The sequence below is a fragment of the Anas acuta genome, chromosome 27 (assembly GCF_963932015.1).
Source record: "Anas acuta chromosome 27, bAnaAcu1.1, whole genome shotgun sequence".
NCBI lineage: Eukaryota > Metazoa > Chordata > Aves > Anseriformes > Anatidae > Anas > Anas acuta.
The window spans coordinates 2,079,285-2,104,797 of record NC_089005.1 but is presented as its reverse complement, the minus strand read 5'-3'; the positions used below and the strand labels follow the sequence as shown (position 1 = coordinate 2,104,797).

At 59.7% G+C, this 25,513-nt stretch overlaps 2 protein-coding genes across 9 annotated transcripts in view; one reads left to right on the top strand and one right to left on the bottom strand.

The window, feature by feature from the left end:
* Window positions 1-912: 912 nt before the first annotated feature.
* Window positions 913-13,187, bottom strand: RHOBTB2 (Rho related BTB domain containing 2). Of its 5 annotated transcripts, XM_068662100.1 has the most exons (11): window positions 13,111-13,186; window positions 11,040-11,117; window positions 5,252-5,453; window positions 4,992-5,095; window positions 4,706-4,891; window positions 3,580-4,604; window positions 2,653-2,771; window positions 2,419-2,569; window positions 2,237-2,325; window positions 1,992-2,097; window positions 913-1,904 (listed from the first exon to the last, which is right to left on the bottom strand). In XM_068662100.1, exons 2-11 carry the CDS (start codon window positions 11,096-11,098, stop codon window positions 1,666-1,668), a joined length of 2,280 nt encoding a protein of 759 aa, XP_068518201.1. In that variant the 5' UTR covers window positions 11,099-11,117; window positions 13,111-13,186; the 3' UTR covers window positions 913-1,665. The 5 variants fall into 5 exon arrangements, with proteins under 5 accessions (XP_068518201.1, XP_068518199.1, XP_068518200.1 ...); XM_068662098.1 differs by having other exon boundaries at window positions 2,237-2,569; window positions 13,111-13,187; XM_068662099.1 differs by lacking the exon at window positions 13,111-13,186 and adding an exon at window positions 11,368-11,501 and having other exon boundaries at window positions 2,237-2,569.
* Window positions 13,188-13,828: 641 nt separating this feature from the next.
* The window catches only part of PEBP4 (phosphatidylethanolamine binding protein 4), a 61,440-nt gene continuing 49,755 nt past the window's right edge, over window positions 13,829-25,513 (top strand). Inside the window, exons 1-3 of one of the 4 annotated variants that reach the window (XM_068662109.1) lie at window positions 13,829-13,951; window positions 19,990-20,135; window positions 21,264-21,396. In XM_068662109.1, the coding sequence (XP_068518210.1) occupies window positions 13,871-13,951; window positions 19,990-20,135; window positions 21,264-21,396 (360 nt within the window). In that variant the 5' untranslated portion in view covers window positions 13,829-13,870. Of the gene's footprint in view, window positions 13,952-14,415; window positions 14,549-17,524; window positions 17,605-19,989; window positions 20,136-21,263; window positions 21,397-25,513 lie in introns of those variants that run through there. The other 3 variants (XM_068662106.1, XM_068662107.1, XM_068662108.1) reach the window with 3 other exon arrangements.

Sequence of the window (25,513 nt, the reverse complement as noted above, 5' to 3'; positions counted from 1 at the left end):
GAGCAGAGATGCCCTGCGTGGGGCCAGGACATCTCGGGGCTCTGCCACACTGGGCACGGTCCCCGTGTCCCCACCAGCGATGCTGGTGCCACTGGAAGTCCTCAGCAGCAAACCCAGGCTCTGAATTTCCACCCTGGCCGCCGGCAGGAGCAGGAGGCTGAAATTTGGGTCCCCGGCGCAGGCAGGGGGGGCGCGCTGCCGTAGCCGCGGTGCACATCCATGCGGTGCTGGGTGAGGAAGGGGCTCTGCTCACCCCAAAAATCAACCCCGAGCTGCCCGCCAGCCTCCACCTTCCCCCCGGAGGCTTTATCCACGTGCAGGTGGCTTCTCGAGGCAAGCGGCTGAAAGCAGGAGCTGCCGGGATGGGGAAGGGGACGGCAGCGGGGGCGCTTTGCTCCGGGGGTCCCAGCAAGGCAGCTCCAGGCTGGGCACCTCCCGCAGGACCCCAGGTGAAGGATTGGTGTTGGACGGGCGAGCACCCGCTTTAAAAAGGGAAGAAAACTCATCCTACCTGCTGCAAAGCGCAATAGCGCGGAGCGTGCGCCCGCTGCATCCGCTCCCGTGCTCCTACACCCGGGGCTGGGGACGAGCATCCAAAAGGAGCAGCTCCAAAAAGGGCAGCGGGGACGAGAGCAGCACCCAGGGGTGTCACTGCGTCCTCCCTGCTGTCCCCTGCCAGGATGGGGACGGGAGCAGAGGTTTGGGGCCACCCAAGGGTGGCACCGGGCACCCACCGTGCGATTTTGGGCACCTACAAGCGACACGGGTGGAGCAGGCGAGGTCAGTCCGATGCGAAGCCCCCGCTCCTCCTGCTTTTGGGGTGTTTGGGGTTGGTTGTTTTTTTTTTGGATGCTGGATCCTGCGATGCTCCTGCGCCAGCTGCTTCCTCCCAAACACACAGGGACCACGCCGGGCTTTTAAAATACCATTTATTACAATGGAGCCGCCCAGGCTCCGAGCCCAAGCCGTAGGGCCCGGGGGTGGTTTCTGGGGGTGAGTTTTGGTGTGTGTGTTTGTTTGTTTTTTTTTTCGTGGTATTTTTTTGCTTTAGATTTTCTTTAAAAAATAAAATAGAAGTCTGCTCTCTGCGCTCATGGGGAGGTGCGGGGAGGAGAGGGCTCCTTTTTTCCCCAAAGCTCCCCGCACGGGGACAGCCCCCGCAGGGGAACGGAGGGGGACACCTTGTGGGATCAGCCCTGGTGCAGCCCAGAGGGGTTTGAGGATCCTGTGGGATCAGCCCAGAGGGGTTTGGGGCCGGGATCCCACCTCGCCCCGCTGCAAGTCCAAGGGGCGTCGAGGCGGCGTCCCCCAAAACCACCCCGAGCCCGCAGCTTCTGCTTCGGAACTAAAAGTGGAACGGGGACGGGTTTCTTCTTCTTCCTCATGCGGTCGATGTTGGAAAGAAAGGAAAAAAAAAAAAGAAAAAAGGAAAACCCAAGACAACCCTTGTGCTCCTGTAAACGTGGGTTTCTCCTGCTGCTCCGGGCCAGTCCTGGGGCGCTGGCGCTGCGGCGTGGGGGCTCCCCGCTCCGTCTCCCCGGGGTGCCAGCTGGGGGCACCCGCCTGGCGCTGGGGCAGCTCATCCCACCCTTCATCCTCCTCCTCCTCCTCCTCCTTCTCCTCTTCCCCATCCGTCTCCTGGAGCCAGGGCAAGGACGGGCGCTCTCAAACCACAGCCGAGGAGGAGGAGGAGGAGGAGGAAGAGGAGGCCGTGGCTGCCGACGACGAAGGAGAGGAGGAAGGGGAGGAGGAGGCGTTCCAGAAGAGCCACCGCCTCTTGGGCTGCCGTTTGAGGTGGAGGTAGTCTTCCTTCTCCCGCTCCTTCCTCGCCCGCTGGTAGTGATCCTCCTCCTTCAGGTACCACACCGGCGGCCAGCGGTGCTTCTCGAAGTACTCCTGGTTCTCTGCGGGGACACGGGGGTCAGCCCCGTGCCCCGAGGAGGGGGACAGGGACGGGATGGGGACCCCACCAACCCCTCCCCAACGCTCACCTCCCGACATGGCCTTCATGTCGCGGGGGAATTTGCGGCAGACGTTGTTGTAGTTGGTGCAGATGTGGTGCAGGCACCAGTCGGCGAGCTGGTAGGCGCAGTGGAACTGGAGACGGGAGCAGGCGTCACCAAAACGCACGGATTTACCCCGTTTCCCCCCCAAACCTCGGCATTCAGGGATCGTCCCCTCTCTTCCACAGCAGTGCCACCTCTCCCACCACCAGGTCCCCTCCGTGCCACCCTACCTGTGCCAGCTCCAGGAACACCAGCACGTCCCCATCGATGTCCACCATCATCTGCGCCGCCTCCATCAGGCCAGTGACGGTGTACTGCTCTGTGGGGCGCACGGCGGGGTCAGGGCATGGCCCTAAAGCACCCGGGATGTCCCCCAGCTTTTTTTTTTTTTGGGAAAGGGACAGCGACTCACCGGTGAGAGCCACCAGGTGGGGCAGGCAGAGGCGGTTGGCCAGGATGATGAGCTTCATGTCGTCGAGGTCGGGGCTGGAGCTGAATTGCCCGGTGTAGAGGTACTCCAGCACGGCCCGCATGCAGCTCTTGCTGGTGTAAGGAAGCGCCACCTGCGAGGTGCCCACCCAAATGTCACCCCACGGCCGTCCCCAAGCCCTCCCCACAAGGGGAAAATCCTCGGGGTCTTCCTCACCTCGTTGGTGGAGCTCTCCACGAAGGGGCCGCCGAACATCGCGGCCATCCAGTCGCAGCTGGAGATGAGCAGGGGCTTGTGGGCACTGATAGCACCGTCATCCAGCACGAAGGTGACATCTGGAGCAAGGAGAAGGAAAAAAAAAAACCCGGTCACCACCCCCGGCTTGGTCATCTCCACACAGCAAAAAACACCTCTCCCCAGAGGGAACGGGAGGAAAAAATAACAAAATTAATCTTGAGGGCAAGGGACAGGATGTGCCAGACCGGGCTTGTTTGTTTTTCAGCATCCTCCGCCAGCTCGGGGGAACTCAGGAAGGGCTCCGGCAGCCAGGGCACCGTGCACGGCTCTGGCCCAGGGGTTTTCCCGTGACACGTTTAAAAGCAAAGGGCAAAAATCCTGGCGTTGAATGCTTCGCCCGATTTCTGCAGATTGAGCTCTTGGGAATATCAGGAAGGACAATGGGGACAGCTGTCCCCTCCTCTAATCTCTCCTGGACAAGGGTTTCTCCCCGGGGAAACAGAGCCCCTCGCCGTGATGCCTTGACCTCAGCAAGGTCCCTCTGCATGAACCCAACCCAGCCGGAGAGAGGTTGGGATGTTTGCACCCCCGGGATGTTGTTTGCACCCCCGGGATGTTGTTTGCACCCCCGGGATGTCACCTGGAAGCCACCAACCCCACCCTGCAGCATCACGGCACAGCCTGGTGCCACCACGCTGGGTGGAAAACTGTGGCCGGGGAAACCCTACAAGAATCCAGTGACCCTACCAAAAATCTGGGCCAAGGAGGAGAGGAAATCCCCAAAAACACCAAGCCTGTAGTTGAACATATCCCAAAACCCTGGGGAAGGCGAGCGCTGGGTGCTCCACAGCACGGGCACGGGGCAGAACCCCCCACGAGGGCGATGGGGTGCGGATGGAGGCGTACCCGAAAAAGTCCCCTTGGCCAGGCATTCCTTCACCCGGTTGGTCCTCCGGACGTGGAAGGCTTTGGTGATCTCCTGGTTCATGAACGCCTCGTTGTTGAGGATGTTGGCCACCATCATGCGGAGGTCGAAGACCTCGAGGAGCTCGGCGATGTGCGCGATGTGCATCAGGTCGCGCTCCTTCTCGTCCAGCTCCCCGGTGTACAGGTACTTCAGCACGGCCCGGAAAGGTCCCGGCTGGATGGAAGCGTCCATCTTCACCACCACCATCAGCTTGGATTTGTAGGTCAGCGGATCCTCCGCCATCTCCTCCTGGATGCTGATGAAGGCCCGGCTCCACGAGGAGAGGTCCCGGCCCCGCTTCAACCCGCGCTCCCCGGTCTCGTAGCGTTTCCCCCGCAGGATCCCGTCACTGGTGGAGGCTCTAAGGCACGGTTTGCGCTGGCTGGACCCAGCCTCCTCGGCGCTCTCGCAGATATCAAAGCTGGCGGCCCGGAGGAGGAAATCTCGCCCGTGGTGCCTCTCCTCTTGGTGCAGCATCCGCTCGGCCGCCGCGGTGACGGCCACCCCGAAGCCGTGCCCCGCGGCGCTCTGCTGGTCCTCCTCGCTCAGGTCCATGAGGAACAGGTCGTAGAACTTGGAGGAGGAGGTGGAGAGGTAGATCTTGTGTGCGTAGATTTTGATCTTCTCTTGCAGCACCAGGATGACGTCCGCGCACAGGGGGTCCTCCAGGAGGTGAGCCGGGCGCTCCTCGTTGTTGGACGGGGGGTCCGGCACCACAATGATGGGCGGAGGGGGTTTGGGGGGCAAGAAGGGGGCTTGGAGCAGCGGGCGCTGGACGTTGCGGAGGTGGGACTTCCAGAACTGCAGGTGGCGGCGGGAGATGAGGGCGGCGCGGATGGCGTTGTCGAAGACGTCCTTGATGCCAAACTGCGCCACCACGCTCGTCTCGTAGTAGGGGATCCCCAGCTCCTTGGCCACCTCCCTCCCCTTCTCCGGGGGAAGGATCTCGTTGGGTTTGATGGGCCTGGAGAAAGAGAGAACCAAGAGATCTCTCTCCAGTTGCGTGGTCATGGAGAAAGGGGCTTGGGGAGGGGGCACGGGCACCGCCGGGGGTGGTGGTCCCACCTGGCCAAGGGGCGCCGTGCCCGGTTGACGGCCTCCAGGTCGGCGTAGCGCAGGTCGAGCTGGCAGCCCACCAGGATGACGGGGGCGCGGGGGCAGAAGTGCTTGATCTCCGGGTACCACATGGTCTTCACGTGGTGCAGGGAGTTGGGGTTGGCGATGGAGAAGCACAAAACCACCACGTCGGACCTGCGAGGAAGAGGAGGAGGAGGAAGAGGAGGAGAGGGTCACGGCGGAGCCAACCCCGGCGCCTTTCTCCCTCCTCGCCACGGCTCTGCCCGTGCCCTACCTGCCATAGGCGAAGCGCCTGTCCTTGTGGTGGTCACCGAAGGTGTCCCAGAGCCGCAAGGACACGCTAACATCATCTACCACATCCCGCGAGCGCTCCAGCACCTGCGGGAAGAAAAACCCCGTGAGCCCCGCGGCGAGGCCAAAGCGCTCCGCCGAGAGGACGCCCACCAAAATCCCACCAAATAAAACCAAACCAAACCAAACCAAAAAAAAAAAAACCTTCCCAAGGGGGTCCCCACGCCCTGGGGCAGCCCTCACCTCCTGGCACACGCGGTACTGGTCGATGGCCCACACCGTGGGCACGTGGGTGGCGAGGAGCTGGTACTGGGTGAGCGTGGCGTTGCAGGCGCGGGCACAGATGAGCCGGGTCTTGCCCACGGCGTTGTCCCCGACCACGACGCACTTGATAGTTTCTACGTTTGGCCTCTCATAATCCATGTCAGAATCCATTAATTGGGACCTTGAGGGGGGAAAAACGGGCTCAGCTAACGCAGCCGGGATAACGAAGGGGACGAAACACCAACGATGCTCGCGGCCACCAGCCCCGAGGAGCTTGGTGAGCGAGCGGAGCCGCGGCGAGCACCAGCAGGCAGCTGCCCTCCCCTCCCTGCACACGCTCCTGCCCTTCCCCTTTAAAATTTAATGTTCCCGTGGCAGCGTGCGTTGCTGTGCCGCGCGTCAGACACATGCCCTGCGTTGCGTTCGGCCCCCCCTCTCCCTCCTCTCCGTCTCTCCGGCCCTGGCTCATGCTTGTTCATGTGAGATGAGGATTTTTTTTTTATTTTTTTTTTTCCTCCTCTCCCTTCTTCCCTTTTCTCCCTCTCCGGCGTTCGCAAGCGAAGCTTCCAGATGGGAGCACGCACAGCAGCACCGCCAGCCTCTCCCGCTGCCTCCCAGCACCGGGCTCTGCCCCCAGCACCATCCTGCACCCCCCTCCCTTTTTTTTTTTTCCTCCCTGCTCCCAGGGGAGCTCTTTGGTCCTGAGCAGCAAAGCACAAGAGGCTCCTGACGTCTGCAGGAGCCGGGCAGGCTCCCAGCATCGCTGCCCTCCCAGGACCAGGTGCAATCCGAAACCTCCCCGGAGGGAGCTTGGAGCTCTGGGTGCTGCAAAGGTGATTCCAAGCGCCCTTATCCTGTGGGCACGCACATCCAGGAGCAGCACCCTTTGCCTGCTCCAAGCCCCAGGGCAGCCCAGGGTCTAAATCAACCAAAATTAACTCAGCGCTGCATCAAAGCTTGGAATCGAGGAGATTTCCAGGTGGGAGGTCGAGGGATGGGGAGAAAAAATTAAAAACCAACACCAAATTGCTCTGGACTTTGCAAGGCAGCAGCTCTCTCCCCCCTGATCACCCCCTCCTGGCACGGGCCTCCCGAGCTGCTATAATAAACCACGGGCGCACAGGCTCAGCGAGCGAAAATACCCGGTAACGATGGCAACCCAGCCCCGCGCGCGGGGACCACGGACGCAGCTCCCCGGGGGGAGAGCAGCGTGGCAAGGACTTTCCAATGTTAGCACCTCCCTCCCGTGCGCAAGCTCGGGAGCACACCTGGATGCACGAGCCCCCCGGGACGCGGCACGGCGCAGGATCGGGTCCCCGAGCCCCGCGGGCGAGCGGTGGCGATGGCACGGTGGCACCGAGCCACCTTGCTTTGGGTGCCAGTGCTTAGCCCCAAGGCAAAAACTTCTCCAAACGCTCCTCGCCCGCAAGCCACATCCTTTCCGCCCTCTGGGGAAGGGTGCTGAGTTGCTTGGGGTCTGCACGGCACGGCAAAAAGGTGCAAGGGCAGCTCGCCTGCTGCCCCAAAAGCCCCAGGAGATGCGTTCCCATCTCCTGCACCACCAATCCCAGGTCCCCAGCTCCTCCTGAGCATCGGTTTTGGCTCCTCTGTAGGTTGAGGAGGTCCCCAGGGGGTTGTTGGTGCTCGGGGAGCTTTGCGGTGCTTATTTTTAGGGCTCCTAATTCAGCCCAGCTCATTCAAGCAGTGCGGGGAGGGGAGAAGGCACGTGGGGATGACAACTGCGGCCTCGGAGCTCCGGCTTTTTGGATCCCTGCCCCCTGCGGTGGGCTCAAACCAGGGGGATTCGGGACCCTGCTCGGAAAGCCCGGTGCCCCCGAGGGAATTCAGGGCTAAATCCTGCCCAGATCAGTGCCTGCAGCGAGGAGAAGGGAGGGAGGGAGAGGGGGAAGGCAGCGGGCACGAGATGCGGGCTCCGAATAAAGCAGAAGCACGCTGGGGAACTCAGGCAGCCCTGCGGGGGTGGCACACAGCCCCCCACCCCCGGGACATCACCCCAGGGGGGTGCTGAGCCTCTCTGCAGGGCCAATGGCAGCAGCAGGATGCCACCACCTCGGTGCCCCCCCCAAAAAACCCTGCTCGGCCTCTCCAGAGAGCAAAAAGGGAGGCTGGATGCCGACACATCGGGGCTGCCCCTTGCAAAATCCCTTCCCTAGAGGGCAGGGATGCTCCGGCCGGGCCCCCCACCCCAAAACGCATCCCCCCCACCCCTCCCAAAAGGGGAACCCAAAATTGCTTTTTGCAGCCCGCGGTTGCCACGGCAACTGCACCATCACCCCGGGAGCCGTCGCTTAGCAACTCCCAGGCTAAAAATCCTCCATCCCGGCCTCGCCAGGGGAGGAGAGCCCCTGGAACTGGGGGGGGGACGCGCCCCGGAACGGTGGCAGTGCACGAAAATACCCTGGGACCCCCCCGGGCATGGGGGGCAAGCAGGGCCCAGGGGGCTGCACAGGCCACGGCTGGGAGCGGGGGCACCGGGGGCGGTTTTGGGGTGTTGTAAAAGGGCTGGGGGCGCCTGGAGCACCCAGGAAGGGGCTGGGGGGCACGGCAAAAGGGGTCGGGGGGGGGCTCGGAGCTGCAGGATGGGGGTGGGGGGTGTTGCAAAAGGGGACGGGGAGCAGCGAGGCTGGGGAGCAAAGGGGTCGGGGGGCACCGGGGGTGGTTTGGGGGCGGCGTAAAGGGGCTGGGGGCGCTGGGAGCAGCCGGGAGGGGGCGCGGGGGGCATGGCAAAGGGGTCGTACCCCCCCCTACTGTCCGAGGAGGGATGGGGGGGGGGGGCTGGGTACTTACACCAACACAGACGAAGCGGCGGCTCCCAGGGGCCGGGGCCGGGCTCGCCCCTCCGGACATGGTCAGGGCGCAAATTGCGCGCTCGGCTTGCGCGCGCCCCCGCGCTGCGCTGCGCGTTTTAGGGCCCATGGCGGCGCGGGGGCCGCCCGGCTCTCCGCATCCGCGGCCCCCCGCACGAAAAGCCCCCAGGCAGCCCCCTTCCTGAGCGCAAAACCCCTGCGCGCAACCCCCCCTGCGCGCACCGGCCCTGCGCGCAAAATCGCCTGCGCTGCGCTGCGCCGGGCGTTGCGCGCTGCGCTCGGGGCCGCGCCGCCGTTCATTCACAAAAACAAGCCGCCCCCCCGAGGCCACGCCCCCCTGCCCCCCCCCGCAGCCTGCCATTGGCTGAGAGGGAGCCCGGGGGGGGGGCGTGAAAATGAATGGGGGGGGCTCCGAGTGGGGTTCCAGGCTGCGGCTGAGCGCCCCCCCCCGGGAAAGGGTGTGTAGGGATCTCGGCTGGCAGGCGCCGTGTGCCTGCGGGGGGGTCTGTCCTGACCCTAAATCCCCCCCCACAGGGCCCCATCCTGTCCCTAAGCATTCCCCCATTTGGCCCCATCCTGCCCCAAACCCCTCCATGGGGCCCCATTCTGGCCCTAAGCACCCCCCCATTTGGCCCCATCCTGCCCCAAACCCCCCCATGAGGTCCCACCCTACCCATAACCCCTCTATGGGGCCCCATCCTACCCCTAATCCCTCTTTGGGACCCCATCCTGTTCCTAAGCCCCCTTCCATGGGGTCCCATCCTGCCCCTAACATCTCCATGGACACTATCCTGACCCTAAGCCCCCCTCCATGGGGCCTCATCCTGCCCCAACCCCCCCCATGAGGTCCCATCCTGCCCCTAACCCCTCTATGTGACCCCATACTGCCCCAGCCCTCTCCATGGGACCCCATCCTGTCCCTAAACCCCTTTCCATGGGGTCCCATCCTCCCCCCATCATCTCTTGCACCCTCCCCCTGCACCCCACCTCCATCCTCCCCCCTGTTCCTTGTGGCCCCCCCAGCACCTCTCCCTGCCCCCCGGGCACACGAGCACCCCTTCCTCTGACCCCCTTTCCCCCTCCCCTTGCTGCACCGGGATCGGGACACCAAAATTTGGGGAACACTCGGGGTCTGCAGAGGGGACCCCTCGGCGGCGCAGGGGCAGAAGCGCGGTGCCGTGGCACCCCCTTAGAGCCCCCCTAAAAATCCCCTGCTCCCCGATCCCAGGCCTCACCCCGCACCACTGCCTTCCTACCACCCCCTCCTTCACCCCCAGCCCCAAAATCTGCGGGGCGGAATAAAACCAAAACCCCAGAGTCATCTTTGCAGCGGGGCTGCCGGGAAGGCTGGCGGTGCCCTGACCCCGTATATCCGCATCATGTGATGCCTCGCCATCCTCCCCGGAGCCTTTTGGCTGCCTTTTTTTCCCCCCCCTCGCCTTCACAGAACCGTTCTGTGTCCCCCCACGGCCCTGTTATTCCCCCTTGCCTTGGGCCAAGGCCAAAAATCCCAAATCCAACCAAAATCCCTGCGCCCACCCCGCACCTTCGCCGCCATCCCCCCCCCTCCCTCCCCAAACGGCGTCGCCTCACCCAACTCGCAGCACGGCGGGGATCTCCCTCTCCATAGCAGAAAGGAGACGGGGTGGCTTTTTGGGGGAAGGGGGGGCCCTTCGCCGCCTTTTTTTGGGGGCATGGGCGAGCCGAGCTCCTTGTATCCCCCCCCCCCAAAGCTTTTCGCCTCCCTTCTCCTGGCTCACGGGGAAGGCGCCCGGCGAGCTCGTTTTGGTTTATTTGCTCTCTCGGAGCAGGTGCTTTAATTGTGGCAGGAAAAAAAAAAATAATAAATTCCTGGCTTTCCGGGCAGCCCCGTTCCCAAAGGAACCCCCCCTCTTTTTTTTTTTTTTTTTCCCTCCCTCCTTCCCTTTTATGCAAAACAAAAGCACGATTGTGGCTGCCGGGCGAAACACCCACAGCCTCCCAGGTCCTGGCCTCTCTCCTGGCAGGAGGCTGCGCTGGGAGGCACTGGGGAGGGGATGGGGATGGGGGCCTGGAGCCCCCCCTCTTTGCTGCGGACCCCCAAGGAAGGCAGGGAGCAGGACCCCATGGCTCGGGGACATTTCCCGTGGTGGCTTGGGGATGTTTCCTGTGGCTAGGGGATGTTTTTTTATGGCTAGGGGGTGTTTTTTTTATGGCTAGGGGGTGGTTTTTGTGGCTCAGGGATGGTTTTCGTGGCTCACACCATTCCCAGGTGGGGTCAAAGGACCCCAACTCGCTGCTCTCTGCACCCCATCGCTGCCCCCATCTGCTCTCCCCCCCTTGCTGTTGCTGTAATTAAAACTTCTCCCATTTCAGCCCCTGGCTTCCTAATCACCCCCTGCTCCCAAACAGCTCCAAACCCTCATGCTGTGGGCTCCGAGGAGCTCAGCCCCCCGGTACAAGCACCCATTTCCCCATTTCCACCCCAAAACATCCTCTTTCTTCTTCCCCCACCCCAGCAGGGAAGGGAGAAGCTCTCAGGGTGCCGGAGACCCCAGCAGATGTTTCTCCAGCCTGCAAGCTCTCCCTGGCTGTGGGGTTCACCAACGGGACCCTTCCCCTGGGCACCCCAGCTTGCACCATCGCTCCCTGGTCTTGCAGGGACCCCAAATCCTCTGCCCTTTGCTCCTCGGAGCAGCCAGGGGATGCTCTGCAACCTCTGCAGCCTCCCCGTGCCCTTCCCCAGCTCCCCACCGCTGGCGTGAGGGACACCCGGAGCCATGGGGACATGGAGGGGACCCCCAGCCCCGTTTGGAGCCATGCTGTGGGTTATCCACCCGCTGTGCCCAAGGCACGGGGACGTCACGGTGCCAAGGGAGCAAGGAGCAAAGTTCCCCAAGGACGTGCCCGGAGGAAGGGAGCGGGCAGAGCGCGGCGCTGGAGAGGCCGCGGGTACTTACAGGCTGCGAGCCACGGCGCTCATCTTCCCGGCGGGGCTGCCTTTCCCTTGGGTGGCCATCTCTTCCTCTTGGCAGCCTCTGAAAAGAAGGGGACGGGCTGTGAGGATGCCCCAAAGGTGCCTTCACCCCCTAAAACCACCCACGTCCTCCTGCACGCTGCCACCCTTTACCCCGAGGATGGCAACCCGGTGGCGAGCTGGAAAGGAGGAGGATGCCACAGGGGGACCTGGTCTCATCCAGAGCAGCCGTGCCCAGTGTCCCTTTATCCCCGTGCTGCCACCTTCACCACGCACCCCACTGTAGGGGATTTCCCCCCCGGCTGCCCTACCCAGCTCAGCAGTGCCCATGCCCTCCAGGCTGGAGCAGGATGCGGCCGCTGAGCGGTGCCGTGCCGGCCCCGCGGTGCTGGAGGTTGGGGCTGAGCCTCCCGGGGAGCCCGGGCAGAGTCCGGGGCAGAGGCGGGGTGAGAAAAGGCAGGGGACAAGCGAGGATCAGGAAATGTTGCTCCGGGGCTCCCCGTGCTGCTGGCTCCTTCCCAGCAAGAACCCAATTGTGGGCACCCCGAGCATTCACGTGGAGCCCCCCAGTGCCTCCAGCACCCAGCTGAGCCCCTCAGTGGACAAGGGGAGGACTAAAATAAGCAAAAAGAGTGGTTTTTCTCCTTTTTTCCCCTGTCCCACCAGCTCAACGGGGCTTATCTCCAAGCCAGGAGACTGGGGGGGCTTGGAAAGCTCGGGGTTCCCTGGAAATTCCCTGCGCACACCCTTCTGGATCCCATCTACCAGCCCCACGGGTGGTAGCTCATCCTGCCCCAACGCTGCTGTGGGATTTCAGGGCTTTATCACTCAGTTTATAAATATTTAAACCCAGGAGGAGCCACGCGCTCCAGGAAAACACAAAGTGACATACACAAAAAATATCCCCCCCTTGCATCTGGGGCTCTCCAGGCACGTTTTTTGCAACCAGAAACCAAAACCGGGGCAAAATCCAAGATCCCGTGTGGGATTTTTCCATCCTGCAGCCATGAGGATTCCCATCCTGCCCGCCCTGCTGCCTCCCCCCACGAATTTCTGGGTTCTGGGGGCATTTTTGGGCCCGGCTCCTCCCGCAGCGTTCGCAGCTTCACCCAGCATTAAGCGCTGCTGACGCCTCGTGCAAAAAGCTGTGAAGAGCTTCTATTTGGGGAAAGTTCCCCTTGGAACGGCGCATCCTGTGGCTGCTGCTTCCCTTTCCTCCCCGTGCTCTTGCAAAAATAGGCTGGTGACATTGCCAGCGACTCTGGGCTCTTCCTCGGAACAGGGAAATGACCCCCCCAGCAAGCAGCCCCCAGGAATTAATTCTCCAGGCCCATCTGGGGGTGCTGCTGCAGTTTTGGGGGCTGGAGGACAGCATAAATGGGGATGTTTTTTTGTGGTTAGGGGATGTTTTTCGTGGCTCACCCCATTCCCAGGTGGGGTCAAAGGACCCCAGCTCGCTGCTCTCCGCGCCCCATCGCCGCATGACTCAGGGTCGGCCTCTCGTGGGGAGGGGGCTGCGTAACCCCACGTTAAAAACCACCACAAAATCAAAGAGGAAGGAGCCTGTTTCTAAGCAACTGTCTCCAGTAGGGATGGAGCCCATCGGAAGAGGAAAAAGCAACGGGTAGGAAGCGTTGGGGAAAACTTCTGGGGTCCCAGAGACCCCCAGCGGGAGGTGGTGGCACCTAACCCTAACCCTACTCCTACCCCTAACCCTATTCCTAACCCTAATCTTAACCCTAATCCTAACCTTAACCCTAAACCCAACCTCAACCCCAAACCCGACCCTAAACTGAACCCTAACCCTAACCTTAACCCTAAACCTAAGCCTAAAACCTTGACCCTAACCCTAACCTTGACCCAAACCCACCCCCACGGCGCACACCACCCCGCTCCCCGCAGCCCTCTCCAACCCTTTTACATCCTCCCCAAGAAAAAAAAAACCCTCGGCCTGGCCAAACCCCATTGCTGCTACGGGATCAGGCCCTGGCAAAAGCTTAGGGAAGGCAGGACGGACGGACAGAGGGGTGGACAGACGCACGGACGGCGGTTACCTGCGGGCGGGCGGGCGCTGGTGGCTGTGCCCCGGCTCTCCCGGCTGCTAGCTGGCCCGGTGCAGGTAGGGACCATTTTTATACGCTCGCCCATGTGATCCGAACAAATGCCCTAGGGATGAGTTTTTGCACTGACACAACTGCGAGGGGCCGGGACTCAGAAACCTGTTGAGCCACAATCCCGCTCCGCCAAAAGGAATTTTCCACTCCGAGGCCGCCGCTCCGGGCGTGCCCGGCGCACGGCACACGCCGGGACCTGTGCTCACCCCGCTGCCTGAGAGCAAACCAGAGAGAAAAGTGCAACGTTTCCCGTTTTCCCCCACATTTTCCAGAGAGAAAAAGTGCAATTTTTCCAATTTTTCCCATTTTCCCCAACATTTTTCCATAATCTTTTAGGCTCCTTCCTATATTTCCACATTGGAGCCGGAGCACGCAGTTGGAGAGGTGCACGGAGGGATGTTAAAATCGATTGATTAGACCTAAATTCTGCAAACCACATGCTAATTCCCCAAAGAAAACCCACCCAGGGGGAGAAAGGTGGGGAAATCCCCCTAAAATCTCCCCGCAGCCTTAGGAATAACACTCAAGTGGACATTTGGGATCATTGGGGGCTGCACCGGGATGCTCTCCGAGCACATCAGCGGTGCTGGGGGCACGGTGCTGGCCAGAAGGAAGGTGGATACGGGGCTGGGATGAGGCCGAGGGACTGGGATGGGAATGGAAAGGAGAGGATGAGCTCTGGAGAAGTGCCCGTGAGTCAATGGGAACCCAGGGGCCAGGGAAACGGCCACGGGCCACGGAAAGGAGAGGCGGCGGAGAGGTGACTCAGTGCGCCCAGGCGGTGAGTCAATGGGAAAGCAGGGAGCTGCTGGGCAGCAGGAGGGCTCCAAAAAGGGGCAGGAGGCACCGGGGGGGCTTGGGAGAGACCCAGAAGCACTCAGCTTGGTCCCCCGCATGGGATCGGAGCTCCTTGCATGGGGACTGCTGCGTGCAGGCGTCGATTTAGGGGCAGCGTGGGGAGCGCGCTGCTGCTCCTGGTGCGCACGGTGGCCCCAGGCATCTCTGCTGCTGTCACCCGGGGCTGGCTCACGCCAGCGCTATGTTCTCACGGCCTCCTGCTCGAAAGGGAAGCAGCGGGGGTTTCGTGCCCGATTTTGTGCCCAAAACTCCGTGACATTGCCGGGTCACTGAGCCCAGAGCCGCGCTGCTGCCCCTGTGCGGCTCAGGTGCTCTGCAGGCTGTGGGATTAACTCGTACCCCAGCTGGGAGGCTCGTCCCGGGGGGGTGTAAAGCTTTGCAGGCTGCCCCTGCTCAGCCCCAGGTGCTGTGGGGTTGGTGGCGTTTTGGGGTCAGCCCTGCCAAGGGGCTGGGCAGCGGGGCTGGGGCTCTGCCAGGCTCTGGCCGCTCTGGGAACGGGGACACGGCAGCGTGAGGAGGGGTAGGTGGGGACAAAAAAGGGGGCTTGAAGGGTGCTGGGGGTGCTGGGCTGCTTCTAGCAGCCTGTGGGGGGGTAGCTGTAGGGGCTCTGTTGCCCCTATTAGCAGGAAATTGGGGTCACCTGGAGGTACCCTGCAAAATAAGGGGGCTGAGTGCCTGGGGGGAGCTGGGAATGGCCTGGGGGGTTCCTGTCACATCCCCAAACTGGGTTTGGGGACATCCTGGAGCTGCGATGGGGGCTTGGGGCTCCCCAAGAAAGCTCTGTTTGATTAAATCCGCCCGAGCCCCCCGGGGCAGAGCAGCTAAACCCATCTGGGGAAGGGTTAAGCCAGTTCAGTGTCACTCGATCGCCCAGGTTAATCTGCTCTCAGTGCGTCCACGCCGGGGATTTGGGCCCGTTTAAGCAGTTCGTGTCCCCCCCCCCCCGCCCTGTGTCTGCACAACCTGAAAATTTAAGGTCTGGGCTGCGCTCCCCTTCGTTTTGGGCTGCGGAGATTGGAGAAAGAGGAGGAAAAAAAAAAGCAAAAAGGAGAGCCACGTGTGGCTGAATCTGACACGGGGATATTTATAGATGCCCTGCCCAGCTGGCCTCAATCCCACACAGGTCCTTGGGCACTGGGGGGGCAGCTGGGTCCCCCCCCAGCCCTGGCTCGCTTGTGGGGTTGGGATCAACCTGCCCTGAGTCAGAGCAGAGCCTGCACCTCCCCGCAGCCCCAGCTCCTCATTAAGCTGCTGCCCCAGGGCTTTCCCACGAGCATCACCGGGCGCAGGAGCTCAGGGCAGGGTTTGTTTTGTGGCTGTAATCACAATTAGGGTGTCCTGTGAGGCGTGGGGCATCCACGCGCCTTCCTGCCATCTGCGGTGCCCAGGGGAAGGAGGACAGCAAGGGGAGGACACCCGGCTGCCGGTGACACCTCCGTGGCCCTGGTTCCCACGCAAAGTCCCCGGGGAGCGTGGGTGGCAGCTCCAGGAGAGGCCACACCTGAGGGTTTCTCAACGCTTTTGCTGCTGCCGGCGTTTAAAAAGTGATGCTCAGCAGCATCCCTCAGCTCCGGGAGATGGGAAGGGTCCCCAACCTGGGGGGCTGAGCCTGAAATTTAAGGATTTGTCCTTAAAATGGAGCCTGGAATTAGAGGGAGGAGCAGCCCCCAGCTGGACCGCAGCACCCCAAGGATGTGGGTGCAGGGGGCTGGGGCTCTTTTGGGTTTTTATCGGCACCCCAGGGCCCCGTGGAGCTGCTGGAGCTGCTGCACGGCTCCGCGCCTGCCTTGTGACTGCTCAATGTAGGTCAAATGCAAAACTCGGCTCCCAAAATAGCCGAGCTGCTCCGGGGAGGGCTGCGGCTCGGGTGCAGTCACAAGGTGCCCGCCGTGGCCGTGCCAGGTGGGTGCGCGGGGCCGCACGGCTCCAAGGTCACCCCCCTGCGAGCTGGGTGTGCCACAGCCACCCCGCCACCCTCCCCAAAAACCAGGTTTTGGAAAGGTTTTTGTGTATTTTTTTTTGGTGAGGTGGGTGCCCAGGTGCTGGGGATGGGGTGCAGAGGGGTGGCCCTGTCCCCAAGCCTTGCAAAATCCATGGTGAGGGTGCTGCTGGCTCACGTTCTGGGGGAAAAAATCAAATTTTTGGGGTTGGTGCAGGGATGGGGATGTGGTTGTGCTCCCTGCAAGGGGCCACGGGTTGGCCACGCATGGGGTGGGCAGCACCTAGGAGGGGAGATAAGAGGCACAGCAAGGGGAGATAAGAGGCACGGTGTGGTTAGGGCACGGCAGGAGGCTGCAAACGGGGAGAGGATGTGGGTTCGTTTCCTTTTATTTTGCGTGCCACCGAGGGAAATATCTGGAAAACCGGCTTCCTGCACCACCGGCCTGAGGGAATTCCCCTGGCCACCGGGTCTGCCAAGCCGTCTGTGTCCTCCTGCACCAAATATCAGGTTTTGGGCAGGATTTGACTGCAGAAATGTTTTTTTTTAATGCAAATCTCAGGTGTTTTGGGGGTCTTGGTGGGTGCGCAACGAGCCCCCTGTTGCACAGAAAAGCCTTTGCCTGTGCAGCGCAAAAATCTTCGCATTAGGGCAAAGCTCTCGGGAACGCTTCTCTGGTGAGAGACGTGGTTAATTAATGAGAAATAAACGTGGTTAATTAATGAAAAATGCTACAGGTGAAGCGAGGCTGAGAGATCCCCCAGCTCTGCGTGGGGCTGGGTGAAGCGGGCAGGTTGTGGGTGGCACGGGTTAATGTTAAACCTGCACCTCCAGGAAACCCACAGCCCGCACGGGGAACTCCAGAGCTCGCAAATAATTCCTGGTCCCAGCAGAATTCATCCTGACCGGGGTCATTTGGGGGGGAATCCTGGTTTGGGGATGCTTTTTGTGCTAAAAACCCAAAGTTAGGGGAGCCCTGCTGGGCTGGGGGCTCAGCACCATCCGTGCTGGGGGCAGAAAATTATTTATTTCATATTATTTATTATAATTATATTTATTATAATTATAATTTATTTTATTTATATTATAATATTATTTATTTTCTCCAAAACCCTTCCTTTTGTGGCCCTGTGGGGCACCCCATGTGTCACCTGGCTCCCAACTTTGGCTTTCCAAGTGCTTCCCTGCAGTTTTTGCAGCCGTCCTTCCCCCCCAAGCCATTTTCCCTTTCAATAAAAGCCTTTTTATCATTAATATTAAATAGCAGAGGATGATTTCCTACCTGTGTCTTAGCTTTGTCAAGCACAAAAGGCTTTGGGGAGACAAATGGACTGGGTCTGCTGGAAATATTTATATTATTTGTCATCTCCCCCCCCCCAAATAACCAAAGTGGCTGCAGCAAGTTCAGGCAGCGCTCGGCCTCCTTGGGCTTCCCAGGGCAAAAATAAATAATTAAAATTACTGTTTGGACCTGCTGCCTGCCTTAAATGTTGTTTTTTGTCTTTTTTTAACATCATTTCCTGCTGGAAGTCGTTGTGCACGAGGCAGTTGTGCAAAACGAAAGCAGCCGGCGCTGCTGCGAGCCTCTTCTGAGCAGCCACCGAAGAGGAAAGCTCTGCTGCTGCTCGAGGGCTGAGGTTGTGGCTGCTCAGAGGATGGGGAAAAGGTTCTGCTCTGGTCCTTTTTAAGAAGGGCTTTGCGAGAAAAAAAAGTGAAAAGCCTCTTAAAGAGGGAGGAATGTCTCGTGGGTGCCAGCCCTGGGCAGAAAGCTGGAAGGACGGGATTCCTGCAGCCCTTGGGCAGGAAAAGGGACGTGCAAAGCCTTTGAGGGGATGTCCAAGCCCTTCGAGGGGATGTAAAAGCTCTTTGAGGGGATGTCCAAGATCTTTGAGGGGACGTCCAAGCCCTTCAGGCTGCAGGGATTGAGCCCTGCTGGGTGCCTGACCTGGCACTGCTGCGTTTTCTCCAAGAAAATCGGTGCTGGTGGATGCAAACCCATCCCCAGTGTGGGTTTAGGGGTGCTGTGCCCCCAACCTGGCAGTGGGACGAGTGGGATCAGCCTCTCCTGTGCGTGTCCGTAGAAAATCCAGCGGCCCAGGGGTTGTTTCCCCTTGCAGGAGCAGCAGGTGGGAGCCGTGGGCTCTGCGCCCCCGATTTTTCCCCCGTGGGGAAAAATCGTCTATCAGCAAACCCTCCCGTGCCGATCCCGTTTGGTGCCAATCCTCTCTCGGGAGATCTCCTCCAGCTGCAAGAGGCTGATGTTGCCTCTGTGAAAGGCTTCTCCCTGCCCCCAGGCTAAAAAAAATAATGTACAATACCCTTGTTTGGCCTCTGCAGGGCTCATCCCATTGCTGCCCTTTTCTATTATTTGGGTTTCCCCAAGAAACGCCAGCAAAGTGACCAAATTCAGCGGACGATTGCAAAGCTCTGCTGCTCCCCGTGCCCTGAGTGCTGGGTGCGAGTCTCCTGCCAGCTCCGTGATTAAATAAAAAAGGAGAAAAATCCGATGGGGGAGTCTCCTTCCACCCTGTGCATCCCCTGCCCGTGCCTGCAGCTCTCCAGGTGACCCCCCTGTGCCCGTCCGCATCAAAATTACACAGGACAAAAATTTTCTGCTTCCTTCCTGACCACTTGCAGCCGAGCTGGTGGCTTTCTAGGGAAGCCCTGCTTTGCTAAGAAATTAATTTGTGTCCGATTTTTTTTGGTAATGATTAACAGGCCCCGTGCACGCATCGTCAGGATGCCCCTGGGTGAGCCCGGGGTCCTCAGCACCGCTGGAGACGTGCACCTTTGGGTGTTGCCCACCCAATTTTTTTGGGGTAGGAAATGAGAACAGCTTCGTGGCACAAAGATCAGAGCTGGCTGAGCTGGGATCGGGGCTCTGGTGACCCCCCCAGGGTTTTGGGAACGTGTGTGAGGACGTAAACCCCACTTCTGGCACCCTGACTCATGCAAAGCAGCGCTGCTGGGCGAGGAGTGGCTCACGTGAGGCTGTTTGCAGGCTGCGGGCTGTAATTACGGGGTTTGCCCATCTTGTAGCGTGGGAACGGGGAGCCGCTCGCCCCTAAACCTCCAGACCATTCCCAATATGTTAATGCTCCTAATTAGTTAAGCCCAGTGCTTTTTTTTCCTCTCCGTAATGACAGCGGTGCTGGCGCTTCCCCGTGTTTGCTCTGCGTGCTGGTGCTTCATTATATAATGACACGGCGCGGTGTAATACCTATTCCCAGCTGACAGGGGATTTTTTTTTTTTGGTGTATGGCTCATCCAGAAGCGATTAGGCAATGGAGAAAATCGGCTGCTGCAAGCGCTTGGGTCGCATCCCCTCTGGTCAGCCAGGGAGCCACCAGGGTGCGGGGTCTGGGCCAGGCGAGGACCCAAACCCATAGGGGACCTGGAAATGGTTATGGGATCAGTGGGGTGAAACCCCACTGTCTGCTTCTGTGTTCCTCAGTGGGGTGGGATCCCCATTTCTGGGCTGTTTCACCCCGATTCCAGTCCCTGCTTCCCCTCCTCCCATCTCCGTGGCAACCCCAGCCCTGGTTCTGGGGAGCCGCATCCAGCACCCAGGGGTGGGCGCCTGCCTGCAGCACCCCTTAGGAAGGGGTGCGGGTGTATGAACCTCATCTCCCCGACCCCAGGGATTGGTTTGACCGTGGCCAAGCCTTTTTCTGGCTTTTCCTCTTTTCCATCATGTTACAGCACCCGAGGGAGAGCAGCAGGGCTGGTGCTGGGCGCTTGGTGCGGTGCCATAAGCGCTGTGGGGGTGGCTTCTGTGCGTGGGGTCCCTCTGAGTTGGGGTCTCGCTGGGGGCTCCGTGCCCCCTGGCACAAAAGCAGGAAAGTGCCTCAGATATAATTGGGATTAACAACGTGGAACTGGTAGAACTGGGAAAAAATAACCTGTAAACTGGGCGTGCTTCACCTGGAGAGGGAGGGATGAACCGGAGCGTGGCGGTGGGGACCCTGCGGTGGTGCTGGGTGCCCGTGGGACTGATCCTGTCCCTCCCTCGGTCCCCACAGGGCAGGATGGAGCTGCTGGGTGCTGTGCTGCTGGCTGCCAGCCTGCTGGGCACCACTGCCTGGGGGGCACAGGCACCGTGGCCGGATGAGCCCTCGCACACGTGCTTCTTCCAGACCCTCGGCAGCCCGGACAGCGAGTTCTGCAGGTGAGCGCTTGTGCCCAAAATTGTCCCCAGCCCTGTGCAGCCGGTCACACGTCAGCCCCCGGGACACTTAATTCCAGTATCCCCCTCGCCAGGGCTATAAATACTGGCTGAGCTCTTCCTTTCGCTGGGAAACTGGGCCAGAGCAGAGCGGTGCCTGATGTTTGATGCAAGCTGAGCTCTCGGTGCCCCCGGTCACCCCTCTGCCTGCAGTGCCTTACACAACTGGGATGAAAAACGGCTTCTGCAGGGAGCTTCGGAGGAACGGGGCTGCTTTTGGGGAGGGAATGAGCTGGAACAGGACACCCCACGGACCTCAAACCCGGCCTGCAGGGTGTAAAGGGTTGCAGAGGTTGGGTAAGGGAAAAGGAGGTTCTCGCTCCTGGGGTTGGTGCTGCTGCTCCAGCTGGGCTGGTGTGAGCTGAAAAGGCACCTCGTGTGCCCCTTTTTGGGTGTTTTGGTACCAAATGTCCCTTGGAGGTGCCTGTGGGTTGCAGGAGGTGGTGGCTGACTGGGACCTCCTGCCTTACAAACACCCCTCCTGCTGCTTTCCAGGTACCCTAAATGCTTCCAAAATATCATGCAGCTTAGGTAAATATCTAAATTAACACAGGTGGAATAAAAGAACCTTAATTTGAACCATCAGCCTCTTGGGCCAGCCCTGTGCAGGTGCTTGGAAGCCTTTGGGTGTGCAGGATTTAATGCCCCCTCCTGCCTGTACTGTGTCAAGGCACCTTGTTATTGTGATATCTGTGCCCAAAAACCACTGGAGGCTCTTCCCTGCTCATGATGTAAGTGGGAGAAGGTTTTTGGGGTCCAAATGGCTTGTGCCAACTGATGGGGAACCTAAGCTTCAGGGATCTTTGTTCTCCTGGTCTGCCTTCAAGCCTTGGGTTAAGATAAATGGGCCATGACTTTAAATACTGGGAACCTGCTGAGTCCTCACAGGTGTTTTGAGTTGTTTTATTGCTGCCGGGGGGGTTGGGAGAAGAGGCAGCCCCCTGCTCAGGGCAGGTTTTGTGCACCCCTGGCAGCAGCAGGTTGGATCCAGCACCTCCTGCCCCTCGCTGCACCCCCAGCCTGGCTGGGGAGCGGCACTAATCCTGCTCCCCTCTCCTTTTCTCTCCCCAGGGGTGATTTAGAAGTCATTTACCCACAGCTGGGTGACGTGGGCTGCTCCTACATCCCCCAGTGCCACCAGTACCGCTGGCGCATCAGCAGGGAGTGGGGCAGCCCCCGGGTGCGCTACCCACGGGCTGACAAGGTGAGTGCTGGGCTGGGGGTCCTGGTGCTGCTCTCAGGGTTTGCATTTTGCTCTCCAAATCCCTTCCCAAAATTAGAGGAGACTTTAAGCTTTTGTCCTGTGCTTCCCCATTGCTGCAGGGTTTGGGGCTGGGGCTGAGGTGTGGGTGAAATTTAACTCAATTTTATTGTTTTTGCATAGTTTTTGCCGCTACGTAGCGCTTTGTGAGCTTTTTAAACACAAACTGGCGTGCTGTGGCTCGGTGTTCCCGCTCCCAGCTGCTCTCCGCACGTCCGTGTGAGTGCCTGGGGGAGCTCAGCCGGGTTAATTAATTATTATTTATTAATTAGCTATCCGGCTGATGCAGGATTTACCCCGTGTGCAGGCAGGGTTAATGCCATGGTGCTGAGCGCTTCTGGTGCGCTGCCGTGCGCGCACGGGGCCACGAGATGGCACCATTGAACTTCCCGAGCTCGGCACGGCCGGGACTGGGAGCACTGGGAGCACTGGGGAGGGGGATGCCGGGCACCCTTGGGTGCTGCACCCCGAGATCCTCTCTGGGTAAGGGCACAGGACCCTCCGGGTGAATGCACCGTGCGTCGCGGTGCCACCTGCATCCTTTGGGGACCACGGGCTCGTGGGGGCACACGGTGGCATCATGTGATGATTTGGGGCTGGGGGCATCATCCTGAAGGGATCTGTGTCCAAATCCATCCCCGCTGGGGTCCCCCCCAGCACCCCCGACCCCTGCTGCTGCTCCGGCAGCCGCAGCGAGACGGGAGGAACTCGGCTCTCACGCGGCTTGGATTTCCTCGAAGTGTTCAGGATCCGTTTCTCTGGCTGCTTCAGCGCGGGCTGGAAAGCCTCTTCCCCCTGTCGATCACATGGCTCCGAGCAGAACTTTCCCTTAAAGATGTCTGATTATTCAAAATATGGGGAGAAAAAAAAAAAAAAGCCTGGCAGAGGATGCCGCACAGAAACCATCCGTCACTTGGGCGCCGCTTCCCAGCAGTTGGGAGCTTCGCAGGGATGGAGGCAGTCCTCCTTTTAGTTTTATTTATTTATTTTTATTTTTTTTCCCCCCTCCCCGGAGAGCAAGCGAGCAATGGGGGCCGGCCGTGGGGCTCGGGCTCCTCGTGGGTGCTTATTTTGGGCTGGCCCCAGGTGGTGGGTGGGTGCCCGCTGCAGGGGCTGGCGGCTTGGCTCAGCGACGCCTTTGGCGCGGGTTCCTTCCGAGACAGCTCGGTGCATCGCGCGTTCAGGTGGCATCTGAGGACACGGGCCCTGCTGCTTCCTTCAGTTTTACGTTTATTTTCCCCTCCCCTGGCCCTAACCCAGCCCCGGCTCCGCATGCTTGGGCTGTGCCTGGTTTCTGCAGCGTGCACGCCGGGGGGGCGAGCGGTGTTTTTTGTGAGCTACGCTGGATTGCTTTGGGTTTTCTCTAGGAATGTGCATATATCGAATACACACATCTCTGCTTCTCTCCTGAATCTGTGAGGATGATTTTCATAGCTCGAGGTGCTTTGGGGTAATTCCCACTGCCCCCCAAATCGCCCTGAAGTGGACAGGACCGAGATGTGTCTCCCACCAGGGCACGCACGGGTGATGGGGTTGTGATAGGGATCCCGAGGTCAGGAAGCTCTCCCCATTCCTGGGTGCGAACGGGAAACCTTTGTTCAAGTGACCGAGGATCCCCTGGGGGAGCTGGTGAGGACTGGGCAAGCACCAAGGGTGCTGCCTGAGCTCCTTCCGTCAAAGCCGGTGGCGGAAAACTTGGGTTCAGGGTATGAAAACTCGTGTAGGAAGTGTCTGCTTTCTTTAGAACACTTTGTCTCTTCGAGGAAAAAAACAACCACAAAAAAAGCCGAATGCGGAGTGTTTTTCCTCTCTGGAAATATTTGTGTTTCCCAAACTGGTGGGGGGACGGGGCATTTCCCATCCTTGTCCTGGGTCTGGTGGGACCACGTCTCGCTGCGCCTGCGCTCAAAGCCTCCGCTCGCAGCCAGGGAACCCAGCTGTGCCTCGAAGCTCCCTGGTGGAGGGTGGAAACCTCGAAAATGGGGTGGCACAGGGCATCTGTCCTGCCACCATGTGCTTGTGCTGGGGCACAGCGACCTGTTGGTCCTTCCCCGTGCTGCAGGGGTCTGGATGCATGCGAGATGCTGCCTGGCGGTGCCAAGGATGCTCCTGGGGAGCTCCCCGAGCATCAGTTGTGGTGTTAACCCCACACAGCTTTTATCTGCCACTGCAGGGAGACGATGGGGAGCAAATGCTGATCGTGGTGACAAAAGCATCTGGTGGCTGGGGGTGACATCTTCCCAAAAACCCCGGTGGAGGAGCTGCTGTCAGCCCCTTTCCCCGGGAGCGCGGAACATCTGGAGAGACGGGAAATGCGCCCTCCTTGTCCTGCCTCAATATTGCTTCGCTCAACCAAAAATAAATTGGAAAAGAAAATTGGACATTGCATCAATTTGGGGGCAGGTTTATAAATTCTGCAGCTAAGCAATCCCAATAGAAAATGATAGATCGCCGGCGAGCACGCAGCCCCTGCCGTGATGTATGGTCGCATTAGCCGAAATGCCGTATTACATGATTCTGTTTTATTACCACTCTTGGTGGCAGACAGAAAAACAGATTATGCTTGAGATCAAATCGATAGGAACTTTATTTACTGGCCTTTTAAAAACATATTTCTGCACTTTATAAAAACATACGGTAGATGCTATTGATAGAAGTTGTCTGCTTGTTAAAAAGCAATTTGCCCGCAGCAGTGTTCCCAAGCCGCGGTGTGCGGCGCTACCTTTTACCTGCTCGCCCAGATCCCTGCTCGTCACAGCATTTGACAACTTCCTCAGGTTTCTTTTGGGGCTAGGTGTGAGGAATTGCAGGGTTTCCTCTCCGGATTAAGGGGAAGGAGGGCTCGGCTTGCTCTGGAGGTGGGTGAGCAGTGATGGAGGTGAAGCTGGGCAAAACTTTGGAGCTTTGAAGCTCTCGGTTTGGGTAACTCTTTGCCTTTACCCAGCAGTCTGAGGTCAAACAAATCCTTGTTGTGGATTCAGGCTGGGCTGTGAAGCTGGTTCAGCAAGCATCTCCTGGACAGCTCGGAAATAAAGCGCTTTTCTTACCGTTCCTACTCAAACCAGAACTTTTTAAGCTGGAGCTGTTTTTGCAAGAGCCCTCTCCTGTCTGTGCCTACCTGGTGACATCTGCCAGCCAATTTTCCGCAGCCAAATGATCACCACCTCTTCCTTTTCTCTCTATAGAACTGTGCACCTCATAGTATTTTATTTCTTTATAACTATTTCCATGGTACAAGGAGTTGAAAAAGAAGCAGGAGAAGCTGTGCGAGCCATGGGGTGATGTGCTGTGCAGCAGCACCTCGTGCTCTTTGCCCAAACCTACAAGCAGCACCCATGGGGTGCTCTGGGACGGGGACCACGGTGATGTCCTGCGCCCTGGTGGCACTGGGGATGGTGGTGGTGGATTTAGGGTGAGGGGCAAGAAGCACAGAGCCTCCCCCAAGAGCCTGGAGCCCGTGGCAAAGTCCTCGTTCTGCTTCGGAGACTCTCCCTCTTTTGTGAACATCTGGTGGCCTGGTGGGGGCCAGTCCTGATTTATAAAGGTTTCTGCGCTCTAGGGTCCGGGGCCCATTATTTGGAGAATTAGTGGTACGAGTAAATTCATTAGCCTTTAACAAAAGGAGGAGAACGTCTGCTTAATCTCCTAATTGGGATGTGCTCTAGTTGTGTCAAGCCGTGATTTGCAGCTGGCTGCGAGAGGGGGCTTTTGAGCGGTGCTCAGGTTAAATTCAAGTCTCATTAAAGGAGACGGTTTTAAGCAGAATATTCTTGACAGTTTGTGCATCCTCGCTGGCTCGTGGAACCAGCTGGGGTTAAGGAGCCACCAGCGTTTTGTTTCTTTTTTTTTTTTCTTTTTTTTTCTTTTTTCTTCTCGATCCTGTCCGGGCTACTTAAACAATGGGCTAACATTCCTTCCCCATGCTGTCAGCCAGATATTCTGGGGATTAGCCCAAGCCCCTGGTGGCGAACCCCTCCCTGCTGCGGCTGCTTTGGGTTCCCAGGCCCTGGGACGGCGCCTGGCCCCTACCAGCACCCGACTTCAGAGCTCCGCAGCGGTG

What these genes read in the sequence shown, in the direction of transcription:
- RHOBTB2 (XM_068662098.1), bottom strand. Translation starts at nt 11,098, where the DNA reads ATGGCCACCCAAGGGAAAGGCAGCCCCGCCGGGAAGATGAGCGCCGTG. An exon ending in AGCGCCGTGGCTCGCAGCCT is followed by an intron (nt 5,454 to 11,039) that starts GTAAGTACCCGC and finishes TCCCCCCTCAAG; the next exon opens with GTCCCAATTAATGGATTCTG. An exon ending in TGTTCCTGGAGCTGGCACAG is followed by an intron (nt 2,098 to 2,236) that starts GTAGGGTGGCAC and finishes TCCCGTCTCCAG; the next exon opens with TTCCACTGCGCCTACCAGCT.